This window comes from Humulus lupulus, chromosome 6, assembly GCF_963169125.1.
Source record: "Humulus lupulus chromosome 6, drHumLupu1.1, whole genome shotgun sequence".
In the NCBI taxonomy this organism is placed as follows: Eukaryota; Viridiplantae; Streptophyta; class Magnoliopsida; order Rosales; family Cannabaceae; genus Humulus; species Humulus lupulus.
Window position 1 is genome coordinate 223,628,410 of NC_084798.1, and position 22,774 is coordinate 223,651,183.

At 36.9% G+C, this 22,774-nt stretch overlaps 1 protein-coding gene across 1 annotated transcript; it reads left to right on the forward strand.

The window, feature by feature from the left end:
• The first annotated feature begins 34 nt into the window (after positions 1-34).
• Positions 35-22,545, forward strand: LOC133786243 (wall-associated receptor kinase-like 1). Its single transcript, XM_062225443.1, has 3 exons — positions 35-118; positions 313-421; positions 21,419-22,545. Exons 1-3 carry the CDS (start codon positions 35-37, stop codon positions 22,543-22,545), a joined length of 1,320 nt encoding a protein of 439 aa, XP_062081427.1.
• The last annotated feature ends 229 nt before the right edge of the window (positions 22,546-22,774 follow it).

The window sequence follows — 22,774 nt, forward strand, 5'->3', positions numbered from 1 at the left end:
CAACCCAACGAATGGAACAGAGAGATAGAGAAAGATGAGAGAAAGATGGAGGAGATATGAGGGATGGAGGAGATGTGAGCTTAGATTTGAAGCAGGGATGATGAAACCGAAGATAGAGGTCGGACTTTGTTTTCTTAGCCGAAGAACAAAATTGTGAGTCTGAATTTGGTGTGATTTTTTCTGAAAAAAAAAGTAAGTGGCGGGCTCCCAAAATATTACCGCCTTTTTCATTTGCTCCATATATAACATTTACCATAACTCTTTTTCATTTCTATTATATTCATGTGTTATGGAAATGGGTATTTGGTGTAGTGCGAAAACTATGATGGTGTTAATTTAAATTCCTCTCTAGATCGGATATACAGCTGTTACTGCCGTAATGGATTTCGAGGGAGAGCGTACATTCAGGACGGGTGTCAAGGTAATCCTCAATCCTAATATTATTTAAATTAATTCATATATATATATATATATTCTTGGATGTTTTTGTTAGTTATGTATAACAAAAATAAAATGTGATTAATTAGATTTGATGTAATTACATAGATTATTTACTAAAAATAATAAAATATGTAAAACTATAGTTTTTTTAATGAATTTTAATATTAAATTTTATAATTTTTGTTATAGTATGAAAATTGCGTTTCAATTTCTATTTATAAATATTATTAACAAATATAATAAAATAATAAATTATTAGAAATACAAATACATGATCATTTTTTATTTATAACTTGCTATACTCAAATCCTTTATCTGGAATTGAGTGCTCAACCAATTATTCACCTATAATAATTTCTTAACATTGTTTCCAATGAGTAAGATATCATCTACATAAATAACTAGGAATACCACTATTTGATTTGCACTTTGTAAACATAAGACTCATCAATATTTTGTTAAAAGCCATAGATTTTGATTATCTCATCAAATAATAATAATAATAATAAATTAAAAAATTTGAGGATATTAACAATATTTTGTTAAAAGTCTTGACGCCGTTGACGACTCTCAAGTTTAGTCGTATGCTTCTTTAGGTTCTGATTTTCTAGCATAATGTCCTGATTTTGCTGCAAAATGATTAAGCGAAATAATTAAGAAAATATTAATAATTGTCTTAAAATGAGGGAAATGATAGTCAAAGTATTTCATGACTGTTTGTCTCCCTAATTATCACTAACTGATAATAATATCCTATCTCTGGCAAAAATTATTATTTATAGAGATATTTCCGGCTAAATTACTCAAACTTACAACTTACTAACACATAAATGACACGTGGCACCACATGATTGGTACACATTATTATTATTATTTTAAATAATTTTTCATAAAAAAAATCATTTTTTATTTTTTATTTTTTTTAAAAATCTAATTTATTGTTTTCCAATTTAAAGGTAACAAAAAATATATTTTTTTTCATATTTTACAAAAAAAAAAATCAAATTTGCTGCTTTTAATCAATTATTTAGGATTAAGTAAAAAAAATATTTAATCTTAAATTATTGCTTAGATTTTAAACAAAATTACTTAATCTTTAATTGCAAACAAGTAGACAAAATGATAAATAGGAAGATTTTAATAATAATAATAATAATAATAATAAATTAAAAAATTTGAGGATATTAACAATATAAAATTAAATTTTAAAAAAAATTTATTTTTCATACTTAATCTTAAGTTGAAAAAAAATTTGAATTTTTTTTTAAAAAATGTAAATTTTATTTTTTTGTTAAATTAAAAAATATTTTAAGAATAATAACAATGTAGATCAATCATGTACTGCCACGTGTCCATTGACTAGTCTACTTTAACATTTACTTATTTATTACTTTTAATTTAAAATTAATTTAATTATACATTAATCTCCATTTTGTAATTTTTTATTAAATTCTTCAATTTGTATTGGATTATTTACTTAATCAATAATAATTTTATTATATTTATATTTTATTAAATCATTTATATTTTTAACTTTTTCAATTACAAAACATCTAATATTAATGTTAAAATTAATTATTAATTATTATGATTGGTAATTTTATTTTATTTAAATTATAGTTAAAAATTATTTTTTGATGAATTTTTAATTATACTTAAATTTTTATTTAATTAATTATTAAACTTTTATTAATTTTACTAACTCCAACAAAATTTGGGCAGCATAACGACTATATTTCAAACTATCCCAAAAATTAAAAACCTACAAATTAAACACATATATAACCAGAATATTCCCAGAGCAATATACAGAACATTCTCATAACATGCACAACATAAACCAAGATTAATAACATATATCAAATCTTTTTATATCATTTTCTATCAGTAACATCAAAAAAATTTATTTAATAAATATTTATAAACAAGTAATATTTAATATAAAAAATATAATATATTTTTTTTTAATATACATAATCTAATCTATTTTTTAATATACATATTAAGCATTAAAATTAAAAAATATACATACTCAAATCAAATTTTTTTTAATAAATACTAAAATCATATTTTCTTTTTCATTATTAATCTCATTTTTATAAAACTACACATATTTATTTATTTTTTTAACAGAAAAATATAACTATAATACCAAATATCACACACATACATTTATATTAATCAATTTTCTAAAAAAATTTAACATTAAATAAACATATACACACACACATTTACACATATACATAAACATATATACACACACACATTTACACATATACATAAACATATATACATACACATTTACACATATACATAAACATATATCCATACATATACTGAAATGCATATATATATTCGGATATATAAATATATACATATACTCGGATATATAAATATATACATATACTGATATATATAAATATATACATATATATATAAAATGATAAATATAAATTAATATATATATAATCAGATATATATAAATATATATATATATAAAAGAAAATAAATATTTATATATAAACTGAAATATATATATAAACTATCATTTTTAGACTTGTTTTACCGAGAGTAGCTACACACATGTTTATATAGGGAGAGAATAACAAAAAAAATACAATTACAAAACAAAATATATTGAAAAAAATCCAAAAATGTTAAAAAATCCTGAATACTAACTTGAGAGAGAAGCTTCACTAACCTTGAGAGATAAGCCACGGTGGGATTATGGCTCACGGTGGTCGGAGAGTATATCACAGAGGAGAGAGAGAGAGCGAAGCTTTGTGTTTCAGAGAGAGAACTGAAATGGGGAAGAAGGAGGCTCGGGCGGCTGGGTATATCGTTATAACTTTTGCCGGCGCGTTTCGTTGCGCTAGCAAAAGTCTAAAAATGCGCCGGCAAAAGTATTTTACTAAACCCTACACTCAAACAACGTCGTTTTAATTATTTCGACTTTTGCCGGCGCAACTAAACGCCCTGGCAAAAGTATACCCACCTACCTTCTTTGAAACGTGTGAAAATTTGACAACACGTTTGACTTTTGCCGGCGCGTTAGGTGAAATGCGCCGGCAAAAGTTTGTATGTTTATTTTAAAATCTGGTGACTTTTGCCAGCGCAATTCAGGGTTGCGCCGGCAAAACCTATGACATTTTTTAACACGATACCTTTGCCGGCGCAACCCCGAATTGCGCCGGCAAAAGTCACCTTTACCGGCGTAAAATTGCACCGGTAAAGGGGTTGATTTTTGCCGGCGCAATTCACGAATTGCGCCGGTGAAAGTAATTTTTGCCGGCGCAATTTCGAATTGCGCCGGCAAAGAACTTATTTCTTGTAGTGTATATTATATATTATTATATAAAAAAAATTGAGATTATAACTATGCTGGAAACAGGAAAAGTGTAACAGTATGTCTCTTTCTTGGGATATGATATAGAAGTATCCTGTCATATTAGCACTATCATACTTTCCTTGATGATGTCCATAAATTATAAAAGAGTACTCGAATTCAAGTTTTAAATTATATATTTGCGAGTTATAAAATATATATATATGAGAGAATTTAGTAATTGCTTTATGCATTATAGATTTTATATATTAATATATCTCGGGTAAATACATATTTGGTATATTGTGTTTTATCGAAATACAAATTTGGTATCTAATATTTTTGGTAATACTCATTCGGTATCTTATAATTTACAATTGTACATATTTGGTACTTGGACTCAAATGCGATCAATAAAATTTTATCAATATGACTAATAAATTGCTCTAAGTTATATGTAATTAAGTAATTAAATTTGAATTTGAAACCCATATAATTGAGGATAGTTTGTTCGTATTGATAAAATTTCATTAATCAAATTTGTTTAAGGTACCAAATATGTAAAATTTTAAATTATAGGGTACTAGATAAACAATATTATTAATAACATGGGATACTAAATGTGTATTTTGATAAAACACAATATACCAAATTGTTGTTTAATTAACCTTATATCTTTTGGTTTGACTTATTGCTAAAATGGTATCTTAATTAATTAGATATTTGCTTATCAATTTATAGTATTTATAGTATTTTTTTTTTTTTTGCCTCTCAGGCCCCCGACTGATTCTACCATAGAGGCCAACGATAGACAATAACTCCCCCCCGAACACAGCTTTATTCATGTCAGCATTTCGTATAGAGGTTAGTATATTAGCAATAGTGTCTTTACTCATAATAAATGAAGATTTTGGTTGTCCCCGAATTTGGATATAATCAACATGCTCTTTTTTTTTTCTTAATTAGAAAATTAAAGTTCATTTTCAAGTAGTGTTCGATCGATTACGTATTAATCAATATTCGATTGATTGGTCTATACTATACGAGCTGTAGGATCATGAGCATCACCCACAAAAAAGGCATACATAGAAGGCGGTTTCTCACCCAGGACAAGATCTGATTCCTTTGATATATAATCAAAATGTCATTTCTTAGTTTTATTTTTTGTTTTTAAACACTATTTTGAGTTGCTTTGATTTACTTTATAATACACCGACACCTTTTTTATTATATTGTTTTGATACTCTAGTCTATGAACTTGTTGAGGAGCCTATCGTTCGTGTACTACACCCGTAGTACACTCATCTTGAACTAAGAAATAGGTTCTAGAAGCTAAAAAAGGGTATCCTGAGCAATTTCTCTATCGGTATCTGTTATACCCAGATTTCGAGCCATGGTAAATGTGACCTCGAAAGTTGGATTTGCAACAAATGGTCTCGTAAGGATTAGAGTATGCTCCAGGATTGTATATCGAGCCTGCAAAGTACGATATATATGATCTCGAGTGTGGTGACCTCGAAACGATCGCGATCTCGAAAGGTAGCTCCGAGAACACACTCATCTTTGGGGACGACTTCGGATCGGGGGTCTCGAGCTCGATGTACGTACGATCTCGAAATACACGTGATCTCGGGAGATGTCATTGGCTCGCACAATGACGTGAGACCTGGGATGCTAAAGCCTTAGAGATACGCGATAACCACCTTGAACATCTACAAGTATTATAAACATGAGATGTAATCCTCATTTATTAATGTAAATCCCCAAGAATCGTGGGATATTATCTGGTCAGTTATGCGTTTCCTAGTCTTCAGGGACGTTTCCTTTTTTATCTGATTATAGGCTTTTAAAGCCATTTATTTTATTCACAAAAGAGTAACTACCCAAAATATGTGGGATAGTATTCTGCATCCTTCTCTATAAATAGAGAAGCCATGCACCATTGTAATGAACGGAATTTCTGATCCTTGAGAGAAAACTCTGAGGAATTCATGCTTAAGAATTTTCAGAGATAATCTTGAGATTAATAACAGAGACTCGTGGACTAGGCAGATTTAACTGCTGAACCACGTAAAAATAGCATGTTTGATTTGTTTTATTTCATTTAGCCATTGTCATTCATTGTTTACGTGCTCTCCTTTCACTGTTTGACGAAAAACGGCGTCAACAGTTTGGTGCTTTCATTGAGAGCATTAAGCATTCATCCCTGAGAGATTCATGGCTACAAACAATCAGAACACCCCTGATGAAAGCTACCCAAGGCGTCCTGGAAAACAACCAATGGAGAACCCGGATCCTGAGGAGAGAAGTGGGTCCTCGGATTCCCGGGGACCACCGCCTCCTCCGAGGGATGAGGATATGTACTACAATCCTGAGCGTTACGTTCCTATTGTAGAACTGGAAAATCGGCAATTGAAACAGCTGCTGGCAGAAGCCAACAAACGGAATGAGGAGTTGACTAGGATGGCCGCAGAGGCGCAGGTGGCTCAGCCCCCGCCTCCGCGCGAAAACCAAGTCCCTCCTCCAAGGGACGTGCATGTTCCTCCCCGAAGGCCCCATGGACGTCCACGAAAAGATGCTGCCACGAGGAGGCCGACTCAACCTCCGGCACCAGCAAAGCCATCTGCTCCTCCTAGGCCCCAGAGGAGTACCCGAGCTTGGGTCCCGCCTAATCCACCTGTGGAAGTGCCTGAAGGAACTGAGAATAACCGAGCTCCTACCGAGGCTCGGACTCAGGTTCCTGGTAGTGCACCGAACGCGATTGACCCATCTCGGGCAAATTCTAAACCCTCCAGGCCGAGGCAAGGACGGCAGCCACCGTCGCCTATACGGTTCCCTCCGTCTCCCATAAGATATCCTTCACCTCCCTGCAGAAACGCTCAACCTGTTCGAGAGCAGAATCAAGGGCGTACGGGGGAGAGACAAGGACACAGGGAGACTTTCCAGGAGCAGAGAGGCGCACAATCTGAGAAAAGTCAGGCGTCCCGGTCTCGCACTGCAGAGACGAGGCGATATGGGAAGAACTTATCGCGAAATGACCGATCAATGAGTTTCACCAGTGACGAGTTCGGAGAGTCCAGGTCCATCAGTAAATGCGACCGAGGTCGTAAAAATACTGGAAGTCGCAAGAATCGTCCTGACCTGCGAAATCATCTAAATCTGAGCAGGGGGAGGGGAGATCGGACAAATCCGGACCTAAGGAATCACTTGAATGGGCGTAGAGATCCCTCACGGAGACGCGAGCCTGGAATCATGATCAATGACTGTCAATTCCAGACACCACCTAAGGACCCAGTCCAAGAAAGGATCGATCAGCTCGAAAAAGCCTTTAGGCTTTTAAAGAATGAACGAGGGAATGGTCGATATGAGGACTCTGACGAGGAGCTCGAGCCGTTTGCTCCACATATATCTAACACTCAATTTCCTCAAGGGTTCCGGATTCCTCACGTCCCAGCGTTTGAAGGAAAAACCGACCCATGCAGTCACCTGAGTACATTCAACACTATTATGAGAGCTAGTAACGTGGGTTACGAGCTCAGGTGCATGTTGTTTCCAACATCGTTGGCCGGACCTGCCAAGAGTTGGTTCGAAAAGTACAAGAGACACTTGATAACTTCATGGGATCAGTTGTCTAGAGACTTCAAGAAGCAGTTCCGAGCTATGATGGGAGTCAGACCAGAGGCATCCACTTTGACCAACGTCCGACAACAGCCGAGCGAAACACTGAAAAGCTACCTGACAAGATTTAATCTAGAGGTCGCCCGAGCTCGAGATGTGGATGACAGTGGGCACCTCATGGCTATCCGAGCTGGTGTTTTACCCGGAAGTGACCTTTGGGATGACATGCAAGGGAAACCGGTGAGGTCAATAACCGAGTTTAACGGACGGGCGCAGAGATTTGTCAATGTAGAGGAGGCGAGGTCAACGCTTAAGGCGACCTTGCAGACCGAAACTACAAAGATAAACATTAACTCCGCCTCAACCTCGGCTGACCCAGCAGCTCCACAGCCTACCTCGGAGAATCCCTCCAAGAGGAAAAAGAGCGAGGGAAATAACCCCGAGGCTGAAGGAGGAAAGAAAAATAAAGGAGAAAGGTATTTCTCCGTATATAAAGTACACACCGAGCTCAACGAGTCTCGGGAAAACATATAGCTGGCTAATGAAAACCAGGTCCCCTTCAGGCGTCCGGACCCAATGAGAAATCCAAAATCCAAGAGGGATTCCAGTAAGTATTGCCGGTTCCATAGAGACACCGGACACACCACTAATGAATGTCGACAGCTGAAGGACGAGATCGAAGGGTTGATCTCGAGAGGTTATTTCCGGCAGTATGTCAAAAACCAGAGTACTGGACAGACTACTGCGAGCCAGAGAGTAGCTGCGCCTTTGACGGCACAAAATAATAATTCCCGATCTCGGGAAGAAGACAGGCCCCCGCCGATAGATGGAGAGGACGTAATAACCATCTCGGGAGGGCCTCATCTCGCAGGAGGGGGCAGAAATGCTCAAAAGCGATACGTTAACGAGCTGAAGACAGGGGCGGGTCTCCTTATGAACCCGAACCTAAGGCACCAAAAAGCCAAAGGGTTGAAACGCAACCGATAACCTTCACTGAGGAAGACGCTTCCCATGTTCAGTTCCCTCATCATGATCCATTGGTTATTACTCTTCAGCTTGCCAACAACAGAGTCCGTCAAGTTCTCATAGACAATGGGAGCTCAGTCAACATTCTTTATAAAGCGACTCTCGAGAAAATGGGACTCTCCCTTCGCGACCTAAAGGCATGTGAAACTACTTTGTACGGCTTTTCAGGAGAAGGGACTGCCTGTATGGGATCCATTGAACTGTCTGTGACCTTGGGAGACTATCCAGTCTCGGTGACCAAGATAATGGAGTTCGTGGTGGTAGATTTACCGTCTGCCTACAATGTACTGCTTGGGAGACCCGCCCTGGTCGGGCTGGGGGTAGTGTCATCTGTGAGGCACCTGGCCCTTAAGTTCCCAACCCCAAGCGGGGTCGGGACATTAAAAGGAGATCAATTGGCAGGAAGGGAGTGCTATAGCATTTCTTTGAGGGGAAAGAAGCAAACAAGCGCTCAAGCACTCGTTATCATACAAAATAAAGATGGAACGGTTTTAGAAATTGACGAGGAAATAGATCCAAGGATTGAGGAGAAAGTTGACCTCGAACCATTGGAAGAGCTCGAAGAAGTTCAGCTCGACGAAGGTGATCCCTCGAAAAAGGTGAAGGTCGAAAAACACCTCCTAGACGAAGCAAAATAGCAATTAATTTTGCTTTCTGAAGAAAAACCAGGATGTCTTCACATGGTCACACTCAGACATGGTGGGGATAAGCCTGAATGTTGCGAGCCACGCATTAAATATAGACAAAAGCTTTCCCCCGAAGCAACAAAAGCGAAGACAGCTGGACGAGGATAGAAAGAAAGCATTAAAGGAGGAAGTTGACAGATTAAAAGCAAACCATTTCATTAGGGATGCCTTTTACCCTGACTGGGTAGCCAATCCAGTGTTGGTCCCAAAGCCCAATGGGACGTGGAGAACCTGTATTGACTACTCAAACCTCAACAAGGCGTGCCCAAAAGACTGTTTTCCGCTGCCGAGAATTGATCAGCTCGTGGATGCCACGGCGGGGCATGGCTTGATGTCATTCATGGATGCATATTCTGGATATAACCAGATTCCCATGCATGCCCCCGACCAAGAACATACGAGCTTCATTACAGATAAAGGGCTATACTGTTATAATGTTATGTCGTTCGGACTCAAGAACGTTGGAGCTACATATCAACGGCTCGTAAACATGATGTTTTCAGAACAAATAGGGAACAACATGGAGGTTTATGTTGATGACATGCTTGTTAAGTCTCAACTTAACAAGAACCATGTTGATGACCTCGAAGAGTGCTTTGGCGTGCTCAGAAAGTACAACATGAAGCTAAACCCTCAGAAGTGCACTTTTGGGGTGTCTTCGGGAAAATTTCTGGGTTTCATTGTCAACTCTCGTGGAATCGAGGCTAATCCCGACAAAATAAAGGCCCTGATTGATATGCCTTCACCTCGGAAGCATAAAGATGTCCAAAGCTTAACTGGCAGGATGGCCGCCCTGAGCAGATTCATCTCGAAGTCAACAGATCGTGGCCTTCCATTCTTCAACTTATTGAGAGGAAGTAAGAAGTTTGAATGGACATGAGAATGCGAGCTAGCCTTCCAGGAGCTCAAAAGACACCTCGCTGAACCACCCATCCTGTCAAAACCCGAAACGGGAGAAGTATTGTACCTATACCTCTCAACCACCGAACACGCGATAAGCGCGGTGCTCGTTCGGGAAGAAGAGAGGGTGCAGAAACCCGTCTATTACATCAGTAAGAGATTACTGGGGGCAGAGTCAAGATATCCATTGATGGAGAAACTCGCCTTCAGTTTAATCCACTCATCTCCCAAGCTCCACCCCTACTTTCAGGCACATCCCATCCATGTACTGACAGATCAACCGCTTAGGCAAGTCCTGTCTAAACCAGAGGCGTCAGGTCGACTCCTTAAATGGGCTGTTGAGCTCGGACAGTTCGAGATCACCTACCATCCGAGAACGGCCATTAAGGCACAAGCCTTGGCAGACTTTATAGTGGAGTGCACTGGTATAGCCGCCGACGAGGTAATAACCACGGCCCACGAGCTGTGGAAACTCTACGTCGACGGCTCGTCAAATGAAAATGGAGCGGGGGCAGGAGTTATTTTGATCACTCCTGCGGGGAGCAAATTTCACTCTGCTTTAAGATTTGGCTTTAAAGCATCTAATAATGAAGCTGAGTACGAGGCTCTACTCGCGGGACTACGAATAACAAAAGAGCTCAAGGCCAAAGCTATACATTGCTACAGCGACTCCCAGCTCATGGTTAATCAAATCTTGGGAGAGTACCAGGCTCGTGGTACAAGAATGGCAGCTTATCTGGAGAAGGCAAAATCCGCATTGGAGTATTTCGAGTTTTATGCAATCGAATAGGTTCCCCGAGAACAAAACTCAAATGCAGATGCCTTAGCTCGACTCACCACTTCCGCCGAAAATGAAGAGCTGAATGTTGTACCCGTAGAACACCTATCAGCACCGAGCATTACTGAGCCAGACGAGGAAGATGTGTGTATGATTGAAACAGAACCGACCTGGATGAGTCCAATAGTTGATTATCTCGAAAATGGAATTTGACCAAAGGATCGGAACCAGGCTCGAAAATTGATGTATCAACTTCCTCGTTACACCATTTTGGACGGAAAGCTATACAGAAAAGGGTATTCCATGCTGCTGCTTAGGTGTGTAACACCTCCCAAAGCAAAGAAGATCATTGAAGAAATTCATGAAGGGTTCTGCGGAGATCACACCGGGGGGCATAGCCTGTCCAAGAAGATCATACGTCAAGGATATTTTCGGCCAACCATTAGAACCGACTCCTTTGAGTATGTGAAGAAATGCGACAAATGCCAGAGATTCGCAACGATACCCCGAGCTCCACCTTCCGAACTGACAATGTTGACATCCCCATGGCCTTTCGCAGTATGGGGCATCGACCTCATAGGCTCTCTCCCAACTGGAAAAGGTGGAGTAAAATATGCTGTAGTCACCGTTGATTACTTCACGAAATGGACGGAGGTTGAACCATTGTCAACTATAACTTCGAAAAAGATCCTGGATTTCGCGGTAAAGAACATCGTATGCCGATACGGAGTACCTAGAAAGATTGTATCCGATAACGGAACCCAGTTCGATTGCGACTTGTTCACCAACTTTTGTGAAAAGAACGGCATAATAAAAAGTTTTTCATCAGTGGCTCACCCTCAAGCGAATGGTCAGGTCGAAGCCGTTAACAAAACTCTCAAGAGTTCTCTGAAGAAAAAGTTGGAGGAGGCAAAGGGACGATGGCCCGAGGAATTGCCTCAAGTCCTTTGGAGATATAGGACTACAGCTTGGACATCAACAGGACATACCCCGTTCTCTCTAGCGTACGGCTGCGAGGCAATGTTGCCCATCGAGGTCGAAATCCCGACGATCCGAACTCAAATTTACGATCAGGATTCAAATCATACTCAGCTCGAAGAAACCCTAGATTTGATCGAAGAAAAAAGAGAAGAGGCTCAGCTGAGAAATGCTGCTTACCAGCAACGAACCACAAGATATTTCAATAAGAGGGTTCGAGATCGAAAGTTCGGAGTGGGAGACCTGGTCTTGAGACGCGTATTCTTAGCAACCCGAGATCCAACAGCTGGAGTGCTCGGGCCGAACTGGGAAGGACCATACCAGATAGAGTCAGTCATCCGACCTGGCGTATACAAACTTGCGAGATTAGATGGGAGCCTGATACCACGAGCATGGAATGGCAAACACCTAAGACCTTACTATCAATAGTGTAGGAAAAGTGTTGCCTGTAACCATGACTTTCTATCTGTACTAGTTTGTTTGTTTGTTTTTGAATTTCATCAAATAAAAGGTCTATTTTGTTCCATATGTAATTTCTTTTTATTTTTGCAATCTCTCTTAATTTAATAACCTATGGTCACACTCATAGGATATTAAGGGGGCATCATTGGTATATATACCGTCAGATTAAAAAAAATAAAAAATATATATTTATATGAAGTATTTGGAGATAACCAAGTACGCAAGCTTAGATAGTTCGGACATAATCGACTTATCAAAAAGATAAAAGTATTTGGAGATAACCAAGTACGCGGGCTTAGATTGTTCGGACATAACCGAACTACCAAAAACCTAAAACGTTTGGAGTTAACCAGATGTGCAAACTTAACAGGTCTGGAACAAACCAGCCAAAAAATTAATCGATGGTAAGTAGGAACCCAAACCTATTTCGAGATAAGTCGAGATCGAGGCTGGAATATCTTAAAGAAAAATAGTTTCGAACTCGTAACCTCGGAATAAAAACTGAGGATGAGGAAAAGTGACTAAACAAAAAAAAAGATATAACCAGATCATTCACATTACACACCATATAAGTGCTTTTGAGTTCATGGTTAAAGTAATATCCGACCTTGATAAGTAACGAGGTCGGAAGCGGATAATTCGAATAAACTATGCATGAATGCATCGAATTTCGAGCCTAAATCCAAACTATGTTTGTATGAATAAATAAACATAACCGGTTCATCAATATAAAAATGTGCAAAATATTTCGAGCCAAGAAATGTAAAGCATGTAAAAGAATAGTTAAAGAAATTGTATCAGCCTCGTGGGCATAAATTAAAAATAATTACAAAATAGGGGGACGCAACCCCAATAAATGACTTCTCCGAGATCGGATTTAAGGAAGAGGAGTATCCTTGGCCTTCTCAGCATCAGTATCACCGGACCCTCCAGGACGAATAGCATGGCTATCCTTCTGAGCCACCTCTCGAGCAGCTACACTTGCCTCAAGACAGGTATTCCACCGCTCAACATATGTGGCTTCGAGAGGACCCAGGAAGCTGGTATCGAGGTCGGCATTATCAGCCCAAAGCTTGTACATGGCCTGGTCGACCGCTTTCTCCTTCTGCTCCTTATACTCGTCCAGGAGGCGGGCCTTCTCGCTCTCCATGAAGTCGAAGGTGACAAATTTCTCCTCTTCGAGCTTGGCATTGGCCTTCTCGAGCTCGACATTCGACTTTTCCAGCTCCTCGAGACGGGTCCTCATTTTTTCAAGTTCAGACTTCGAGTCTTTGAGCTCATCAGCCATCTTAAGCTCGAGATCCTTCGATTTTTGGGCCAGAGACAAACTCGTTTGCACCTCGTTGGTCAGCTTATAGTTGAGCTGTGCTAAAACGACAAGGGCCTGAAACACAAAGAACGAATCAGAATTGCGAATTGAGGCATAAATACTTAAAATAGAGTTGAGAAGGCTACCGCGGTGGTGAGTTTGATACTCTTATCATAAAGAGTATTGCAGTCCGAGGCCTTGCGCACGAGATCCCAGTGGTCGGCGCCGAAGCCAGAAAAGATCTGACCCACCCGAGAAAGGACGTCCGAGCTGAGTATAGCCCTTTCTGTCCCAGCGGCACCATCAAGTACGTACTCCTCAGTATGAGTTCGGGCTGTTGGCAGCTGAACCTTGGAGGTAGAAGGTTTCTTCGGGGGCCGAATAACTGCTAACTGGGTTTCGGTGGGAGGCAGCGAGATGGGTGCAGTCGAGCCTGACCCATTAACCTGGGCAGTCGGTTCCTTGGAGGTGTTTGCAGTGGTCTGGGCCGTGGGAGTCGTCTCGCGGCGTCTAGGTACCTTGGACGGTCGGTCGAACCTCCCTGGTATCCTCGGGCGTTTGGTCCTCTGGGCGCCAGCTCCCCCATCGCTAAAAAGCACAACGTCGAGGTCGGGATTCATGGCACCTGCACAGTGACAATGGGTTAGACAATAATAATAAGTTTGAAAAGAGATGGAAACCAGGTAAAGAAAAAACCTAACTGGGACTCTCCCCCGAGCCCGAACTTGGGGACCAAGAAATTCCCCCGTCTTTAGAGGAAGCGGGGGGAGTGCCTTCCCTATAAGTAGGTGATAACCTCGAGAGGTCCCTATAATCATTGGTCCCGTACTGCACAGCTATCCCATTCCACACCTCGTCCGTGGTATACATGGTATCGTATTTCCCAAGCCCACTGTCGAACCTATGGACACAGTCATCTACCCAACTCCATATGTAGAAGTGGTATCTATCCTGTGGGCACGAGACTAACCTATTGGGCCTGTGTTTTAGTAAAGTGGGGACCACATTCACGAAGTAGGAAGGGTTTTACCTCCATCTGAATCCGAGCTCGAGGCTTCGTCATTGGCCTCATTCCTCGATCGCGGACTCCTCAGGCGAACTGGGAGTGATGGTCTCCTTTCTCTCCTCGGAGGAAGGGCACCTGTGGGCAGTGGCACCTCCTCCCAGTGTTCATATTTTTTACTGGACCAATCAGAGGTTGACTGGCCCTCTCCCAACAACCCGCAAGCTCGGAGCTTGTCCTCATGTAATAGATATGAGAGAGATCTCCTGCCATAAGGGAGTCGAAGCAAGGCTTCTCGGTGCCCCTTCATTGCCTCATCGGGGGTGGGACGCTAGAAATTAGCTGAAAAGCGAGACACATTTCAACTAGATATAGGGTTTAAGAACTAAAGTCTCGAGCTCAGGAATAAAAATAACAAGAATACTTACGAATCCACCTGAACGAATAATGCCGAGACGGGGACAGACCATCGGTCCAGAAAAAGGCCCTTTTGAAATCAGGCGGGTGGTTGGGAAGATCCCCAAAAACCTTCGTCTCCTTGGGGTAGCTCGAGAGATAGTAAAAACCATCCCCTCCCCGAGCTCGGGAGGGGTTACTTTTTAAACAAAAGAGATATAAAATCTCTTGAGTTGAAGGTCCTTCCCACCCCAGCTCGTGGTACAAGGACCTCAGGGCAGACAGCACCCTGTACGAATTGGTGTTGAGTTGGAACGGAGCCAACCCAACAAAGTCAATAAAGCCTTTGAAAAAAGACTTCAAGGGCAGCAATGCTCCTACCCTCATATGTTCTTGGCTCCATGCCGCATATTTCACTGTGGCGTCACGGCCGCCAGGGGCGAAGCAGCTCCGTTCTTGACCAGTCGGAGGTCGACACTTCAAGGTGCCTGACAAGCTAAGGCCATGGAAAGCCAGGATGTCAGAGATTTGACTGGTTGTGGTAACCGTGCTCCAGTAAAGCTCGACCTTCAACATCTCTCTCCTCAGTTGAGAGGTGGAAGGTTCCCCCATTAATGAAAACTGGAGTTCCCCTGGGTGATACGCAACAGTGACTTTTAGCGCAAGGTCGAGGGGAATAGGCCTAGGTCCTGATTTAGGCTCCGGATAGATGGCCTCCCGAAGAACTCTTCTCTTCTTTTCAATGACCTCGTTTATCTGGCGGCGATAGTGGGCTCGGATATCTTCTTGCTCGCGTGCAAGCTCGTATTCTCTTATCCGACGTTGGTTCCGGGCAAAGAGCGATTCCGGGCTCGGAGATTTTGGCTCGTAAGGGACTGCCAGCAATGACCCCCACCGTCTTTCCAGATTCTGTGACATCTAGCGAGAAAGAAAAAATGGTGAGGGCCATGCATGCAAGAGTCACGAGCTCGATGGAATGAGCTCGAAGATTTAGGAACGAGACTAAATACTAAGACCCTTATTGAAGAGTCAGGGGCGTGTATTCCACGAAAAAGAAAAGGAGTGGATAATTTTTTGAAAATCCCGAAATTCAAGGGAAAGAAGAGTGGCGGTTAGCCAGGAAAAGCGTTTTTGGGTTTCGTGCGTTTGTCAAAGCCCATGTTTTTATCCGAAAACTTAGTGTACAAGAAACGCTGCCTAAGAGTTTCAAAACCCAGAAAATGGGAACCATACTCAAACGTCAAAACTGGGTATAAACCAGAGACGAACATCCAGAATGAAAATCTAGAAAGCATAAAAGCCTATCGGTTCAAAACCTCCTATCGTGTCATGCTAAGAACATAAACTAGCACACACAGCAAGAACGTTTTAAATGGAGAACAAAAATGGCATACTTACACAGTAATGGTGATTGCAGAGAGATCGTCGATTGAAGAAGAGGTTGCAGGAAAGAACTCACTGACTCGAACAGACCGGGATTCCTTTGTTTCTTTGGACGAGAAAACATGCACGGAACAGGAACTTTGCAAAGAGGTCTCTGGGCTTGTTTTTCTTTTCTTGCTTATGGCGAATGAAGATAAAAGTGAAGAAGATGAAGAGTGGGGTCTTGTATATATAGGTGGGGAAAAGGAATTAATCAGGAGCGTCGAATGAAATCCTCACTAGATCGAACGGATGGAGATCAATGACAAGAAGGCGCCGAAAAGTTGTCAGACGGACGATCGTGGGCGTGTTTCCAAGGTACTCAAGTACCTAAAGTGAGCAATACCCGGCTGACGCGTGTCCATTTTCAAGAGTGTGACGGTACAGTTCTCAAAGAAAGTAGTTCAAAAGTTTCCTTCTCTTAGGATTCGAACAAATACTTTTGAGGGGGCAAGATGTTATACCCAGATTTCGAGCCATGGTAAATGTGACCTCGAAAGTTGGATTTGCAACAAATGGTCTCGTAAGGATTAGAGTATGCTCCAGGATTGTATATCGAGCCTGCAAAGTACGATATATATGATCTCGAGTGTGGTGACCTCGAAACGATCGCGATCTCGAAAGGTAGCTCCGAGAACACACTCATCTTTGGGGACGACTTCGGATCGGGGGTCTCGAGCTCGATGTACGTACGATCTCGAAATACACGTGATCTCGGGAGATGTCATTGGCTCGCACAATGACGTGAGACCTGGGATGCTAAAGCCTTAGAGATACGCGATAACCACCTTGAACATCTACAAGTATTATAAACATGAGATGTAATCCTCATTTATTAATGTAAATCCTCAAGAATCGTGGGATATTATCTAGTCAGTTATGCGTTTCCTGGTCTTCAGGGAAGTTTCCTTTTTTATCTGATTATAGGCATTTAAAGCCATTTATTTTATTCACAAAAGAGTAACTACCCAAAATATGTGGGATAGTATTCTGCATCCTTCTCTATAAATAGAGAAGCCATGCACCATTGTAATGAACGGAATTTCTGATCCTTGAGAGAAAACTCTGAGGAATTCATGCTTAAGAATTTTCAGAGATAATCTTGAGATTAATAACAGAGACTCGTGGACTAGGCAGATTTAACTGCTGAACCACGTAAAAATAGCGTGTTTGATTTGTTTTATTTCATTTAGCCATTGTTATTCATTGTTTACGTGCTCTCCTTTCACTGTTTGACGAAAAACGGCGTCAACAGTATCTATGGATTGATCACCAGCCGAAATATGGTTAGAGCTCTTATGTGTCTTGAACTTATACTGAATGCGGTTAATATGAATTTCGTAACATGTATAATGGAGCTATTTTTTTATTAGTTCTTTCAGTCATATCTTTAATAGCGGGTTGGTTACACCTACAACCGAAATGGTAGTTCATATATTCTATAGTTACTTAACGTGTCAATTTTCAATTCTTGATCATTGAGATTCATGGGTAATACCGATTCAGAAAATACCGGATCTCCGCCTACACAAGATTCCAAATGAATGAAAACGTGACTGAATTGGTCCTAGTTACTCTTCATATATATTCAAACTGAAGTTTAATCCACCATTGAAGTACTATACATATGTGTTTTTTGATTAAATGTGATACCAGATGACAAATAGTGATCAATAAAGAAGAAAGAGGCACTGATGATGAGTCTTCTGAACTACTACTACTTGTTTGTTAATGTTATTATAATTGGATCATTATATAATATAATAACATTTTTAAACATTAATGATAATATTTTTAATAAAAATTAAAATTATGTATTATATATTATTATAATGATATTTTATATTATTATAAGTATTAAATGTCTAGTTTTATATTAAATATTATTATAATAATAATATTTTATAATATTTGAATTCATATTAATATAATTAGTAAAAAATTAGGATTATAAATTATTATTATAATAACATTTTGTAACATTTAAATTTATATTAATATAATTATTAAATATCTAGTTTTGTATTATATATTTTTATAATAATGGTATTTAATTATATTTGAATTTGAATTTAAATTAAAATGCATATTAATATAATTATTTTATATATAGTCTTATATCAAATATTATAATCATAATAATGATATATTTTATAATATTTGAATTTATATTAATATAATTAATAAATATTATTTTTTAGTTAATTTTAAAAATATATTTTGTTAAATATTTAAAATATTCTATTAAAATTAACAAAACAAACTTTTAATGTAAAAAATTTCTGCACTTTTTATATAGAAAGATTTATGAGTTCCTCGTATATTAGCTACCTTTATTTTATAACACAAATTGTATATAAAGGTTATTCATAAATGCAATTAGTTAGGACTTTTATTATAGTTACAGTAATCATTTTTTATAATATATATATGGTAATAAATAAATAATAAATTTTATATTAACTAAAAAAATTATGTGCTATTTAATTCTCAGATATTAATGAATGCATTGAGTACAAATCGCCATGCCCTGAAGGCTCTACTTGCGTCAACACTTTCGGGGACTATCACTGCAGTTATAAACGCAAAGCCATCTTTATAGGTAAAAGCAACTTGCATTATGCAAATTTGTTTAGTTTTATTTATAGAATTTGTTAATTATTTTTATTAAATTTATATTAATGTCTTATAATTTTAAAATAAATATCATATTTTAATTAAATAATTTATTTATTTTTGTTTAAGTTTATGTTTATTCTAGTTTTTGAATTTGGGAGTAACAAGAAGAGATTATATATTATATATTTAATGTAATATTAAATATTATACATTGATTTTAAATTTAAGTTTCTTGCTAGTTTAAAAAAAAAAAAAACAATTTGTTGCTAATTCACAGTAGATTATATTATATGTTTAATATGATATTATTTTAATAATTTTAGCTGTTTAGAGCATCCTGCAAATTTTCAGAAAATTCTCATTAGTTTAAAGTACCGAAAACTAGGTTCAAACATATTGTTGCACGTGTGACTAATTTTTTTTATACGCGTGGAAAACAACATGTTTGAACCTAGTTTTCAGTACTGTAAATTATTCGAAATTTTTTGAAAATTTGCAGGATACTCTAAATAGCTACAATATACACGGTCATAAAAAAAAGTCACACCGAAAACTGTTCACGGGTCGAGAAACATTGAGAGCCCTACCGGTAGGGCTTAAAGTGAAGCCCTATAAAAAAATTGTTATATATATATAATTTTCTTTGTGTCTATGTGTGATTATCTATTAATCATAAAATAATATTTTGTAGTGGTTAATTAATGTAAAACACAGTAAAAATACATAACAATAGTGCATCTAGGAATTCATTCCACCAAAAATAAAAATCAATAATAATATATATTGGAAATATATAATGGAACAAAATTTTAAAATTACACACATATATATATATATACTAGATACAAGCAACGTGCAATTTGCACATTTGCTTAGTTTTATTTATAGAATTTATTAATTATTTTTATTAAATTTATATTAATGTCATATAAATTTTGAAATAAATATCCTATTTTAATTAAATAATTTATTTATTTTTGTTTAAGTTTATGTTTGTTCTAGTTTTTGAATTTGGGAGTGACAACAAGAGATTATATATTATATGTTTAATGTAATATTAAATATTATACGTAGATTTTAAATTTAATTTTCTTGCTATTTTTAAAAAAAAAAAAATTGTTGCTAATTCACAATAGATTATATTATATGTTTAATATGATATTATTCTAACAAGTGAGTTTAAGTTTAATTAAATTTTATTTAAGTTATAAAACATATGATTTTATTATTTTTAAATAATTATCATTATAAAATATCTCAAAAATATCATATTTTAATTTGTTTAATTATTTATTATTTTAAAATAATTATTATTGTAAAGTATCTTATTTTAATTTGTTTAATTATTTATTATTTTTAAATAATTATCATTATAAAATATCTCAAAAATATCCTAATTTAATTTTTTTCAATTATTTATTTTATTTTATTTAAATTTAAGTATTTACAAACTACCGTTAAATATACGAATATTCTATTAAATATAAGAATATTTCGTTAAAGTTAACATTAACAAAATAAAAACTGTTAAAACCAAGAATTTCCCTTATCTACACACTTATTATACAAAAGAGATATACAAATTAAATAATAAAATAATGTAACTGGGATAACTATTGTACTATTAGAACTCATCTATCCACCTACTCTCTCATTTTTACAAAAAATCTTATACTTTTACTCACAACAATTTTTGTGAGTAAAAGAGCTTCATTATATTATATTTTAATTTTTTATTAATATTTGAATTATAGCACATTTCCAAAAGAAATAATTACATCTTAACTGTTAGGTACCTACGATTACCAAAAAAGTGTAACAAGATGTATTTTTGATGCAAAAGAAAAAAACTTAGGAATTTAACTGTAACCGTGTTGAGAAATTATGTATTTTTACTGCTAATATCCATATATTTTAATTAATCATATTTTTGATAAAAAATTATAAATATATTTTAAATCTATCACAAATTTTGATTAAAATAAATTGAGGCTATTTTGTCACCAAACTACCCTAAAGTTTGAGGTTTGTACGCATCATAGACTCAATCTTTTTTTTTCAAAGAGAAAAATACCAGAAATTAGTATAATAGTAATTCCGTCACTCTTTCTATTGATCTCCGTTAGTTTGCATTGTAATTTAAGAAAAACACAAAAAATTATTTTGCATTGTATTTTGAACAATATTTTTATCAAATGAATAATAGTATATTTCATTATCTAGCCTAGAAACCAAAACAGAAAGAAAAAAATCAAATGTTTGATAAATTTCAATTTATATATTATAAAACTTATATCAAAAAATTAAAGTTTAGAAGAAGAGAAATAATAATATTAAAAAATCAGTTTAATTTATGCTTATTTAAAATTACAAACTAATTAAGAATAAGTTTTAAAAAAATTCCATATTTCTATAAATGGATGATTATGTTTATTTATTCATACATGATAAACAGGTGTGGGGAGTCCTCTTGGATTATTAGTTCTACTTTTTAGTACATGGAGACTATACATATTCATAAGGAAAAGAAAAGAAATTAAACGCAAGAAAGCATTTTTCAAACGAAATGGTGGCCTTTTGTTGGAACAACAGATACACTCAAGTGAAAACAATGTCGAGCAAACGAAGTTGTTCAAGTCAAAAGAGTTAGAGAAGGCAACTGATAATTTCAATATAGATAGAGTTCTTGGGCATGAAGGCCAAGGCACTGTGTACAAAGGAATGTTGGAAGATGGAAAGATTGTTGCTGTAAAGAAGTCTAAAATAATTGATGAAGCCAAACTCTATGAATTCATCAATGAAGTTGTCATTCTTACACAAATCAATCATAGAAATGTTGTCAGGCTATTGGGATGTTGTCTGGAGACAGATGTTCCACTTCTAGTTTATGAATTCATCCCAAACGGAACACTTTCTGAGTATATTCATGACAAAAATGCAGAGTTTCCTTTCACATGGAACATGAGATTACGAATTGCAACTGAAGTTGCAGGAGCTCTTTCATACTTACACTCGGCAGCTTCTTTTCCAATTTATCATCGAGATGTCAAGTCTACGAATATACTCCTTGATGAAAAATTCAAAGTAAAAGTTGCAGACTTTGGTACATCAAGAACTATCTCCTTAGCGCAAGCTCACTTGACCACTTTAGTTTATGGCACATTTGGCTATCTAGATCCAGAATACTTTCAGTCTAGCCAATTCACAGATAAGAGTGATGTTTATAGTTTTGGAGTTGTTCTTGTCGAGCTCTTGACCGGACAAAAAGCAATATCTGCAACAAGGTCAGAGGAGGAAGGAAGAAGTTTGGCAACATATTTCATGATGACGATGGAGAAAAAGAGCAGTAGTTTGTTCGACATTCTTGATGGTCAAGTTCTCAAAGATGCGCCAAAAGAAGAGATCTTAACTGTTGTTGATCTTGCAAAGAGATGCTTACATTTGAATGGAAGGAATCGACCTACCATGAAAGAAGTAGCAAAGGAGCTAGAGAGGATTCAAGGCATTGATAATAAAGATTCTAATGGTATTCAACATAATTATGAAGATTTAGCATATGCACAACCTATATGCACAACCTGAAATTGCAGACTACTCTTGGAATGTTTCCACATCGTCAATAGGGTTAACTTTTGATAGTGCTGCTACTAGCTTCTCGTTGCATCAAGAATTACCATTGTTGTAAGGGTGAACAAATAGTAATATCCTTTTTGTACGTAGAACTCTTCACTTATTTTTTTCTACCTCGAATTTAGAGATCAATTATATATTGTGGTTTACTTTATTGGATAATATTGTTAACTTTGGTTTC

Bases quoted from the DNA above. Each gene is read 5' to 3' on its own strand.
- LOC133786243 (XM_062225443.1), top strand. From the start codon at position 35: ATGAGAGAAAGATGGAGGAGATATGAGGGATGGAGGAGATGTGAGCTT. The intron at 119-312 runs GTCGGACTTTGT...TATTTGGTGTAG, and splicing joins TGATGAAACCGAAGATAGAG to TGCGAAAACTATGATGGTGT. The intron at 422-21,418 runs GTAATCCTCAAT...CATGATAAACAG, and splicing joins CATTCAGGACGGGTGTCAAG to GTGTGGGGAGTCCTCTTGGA.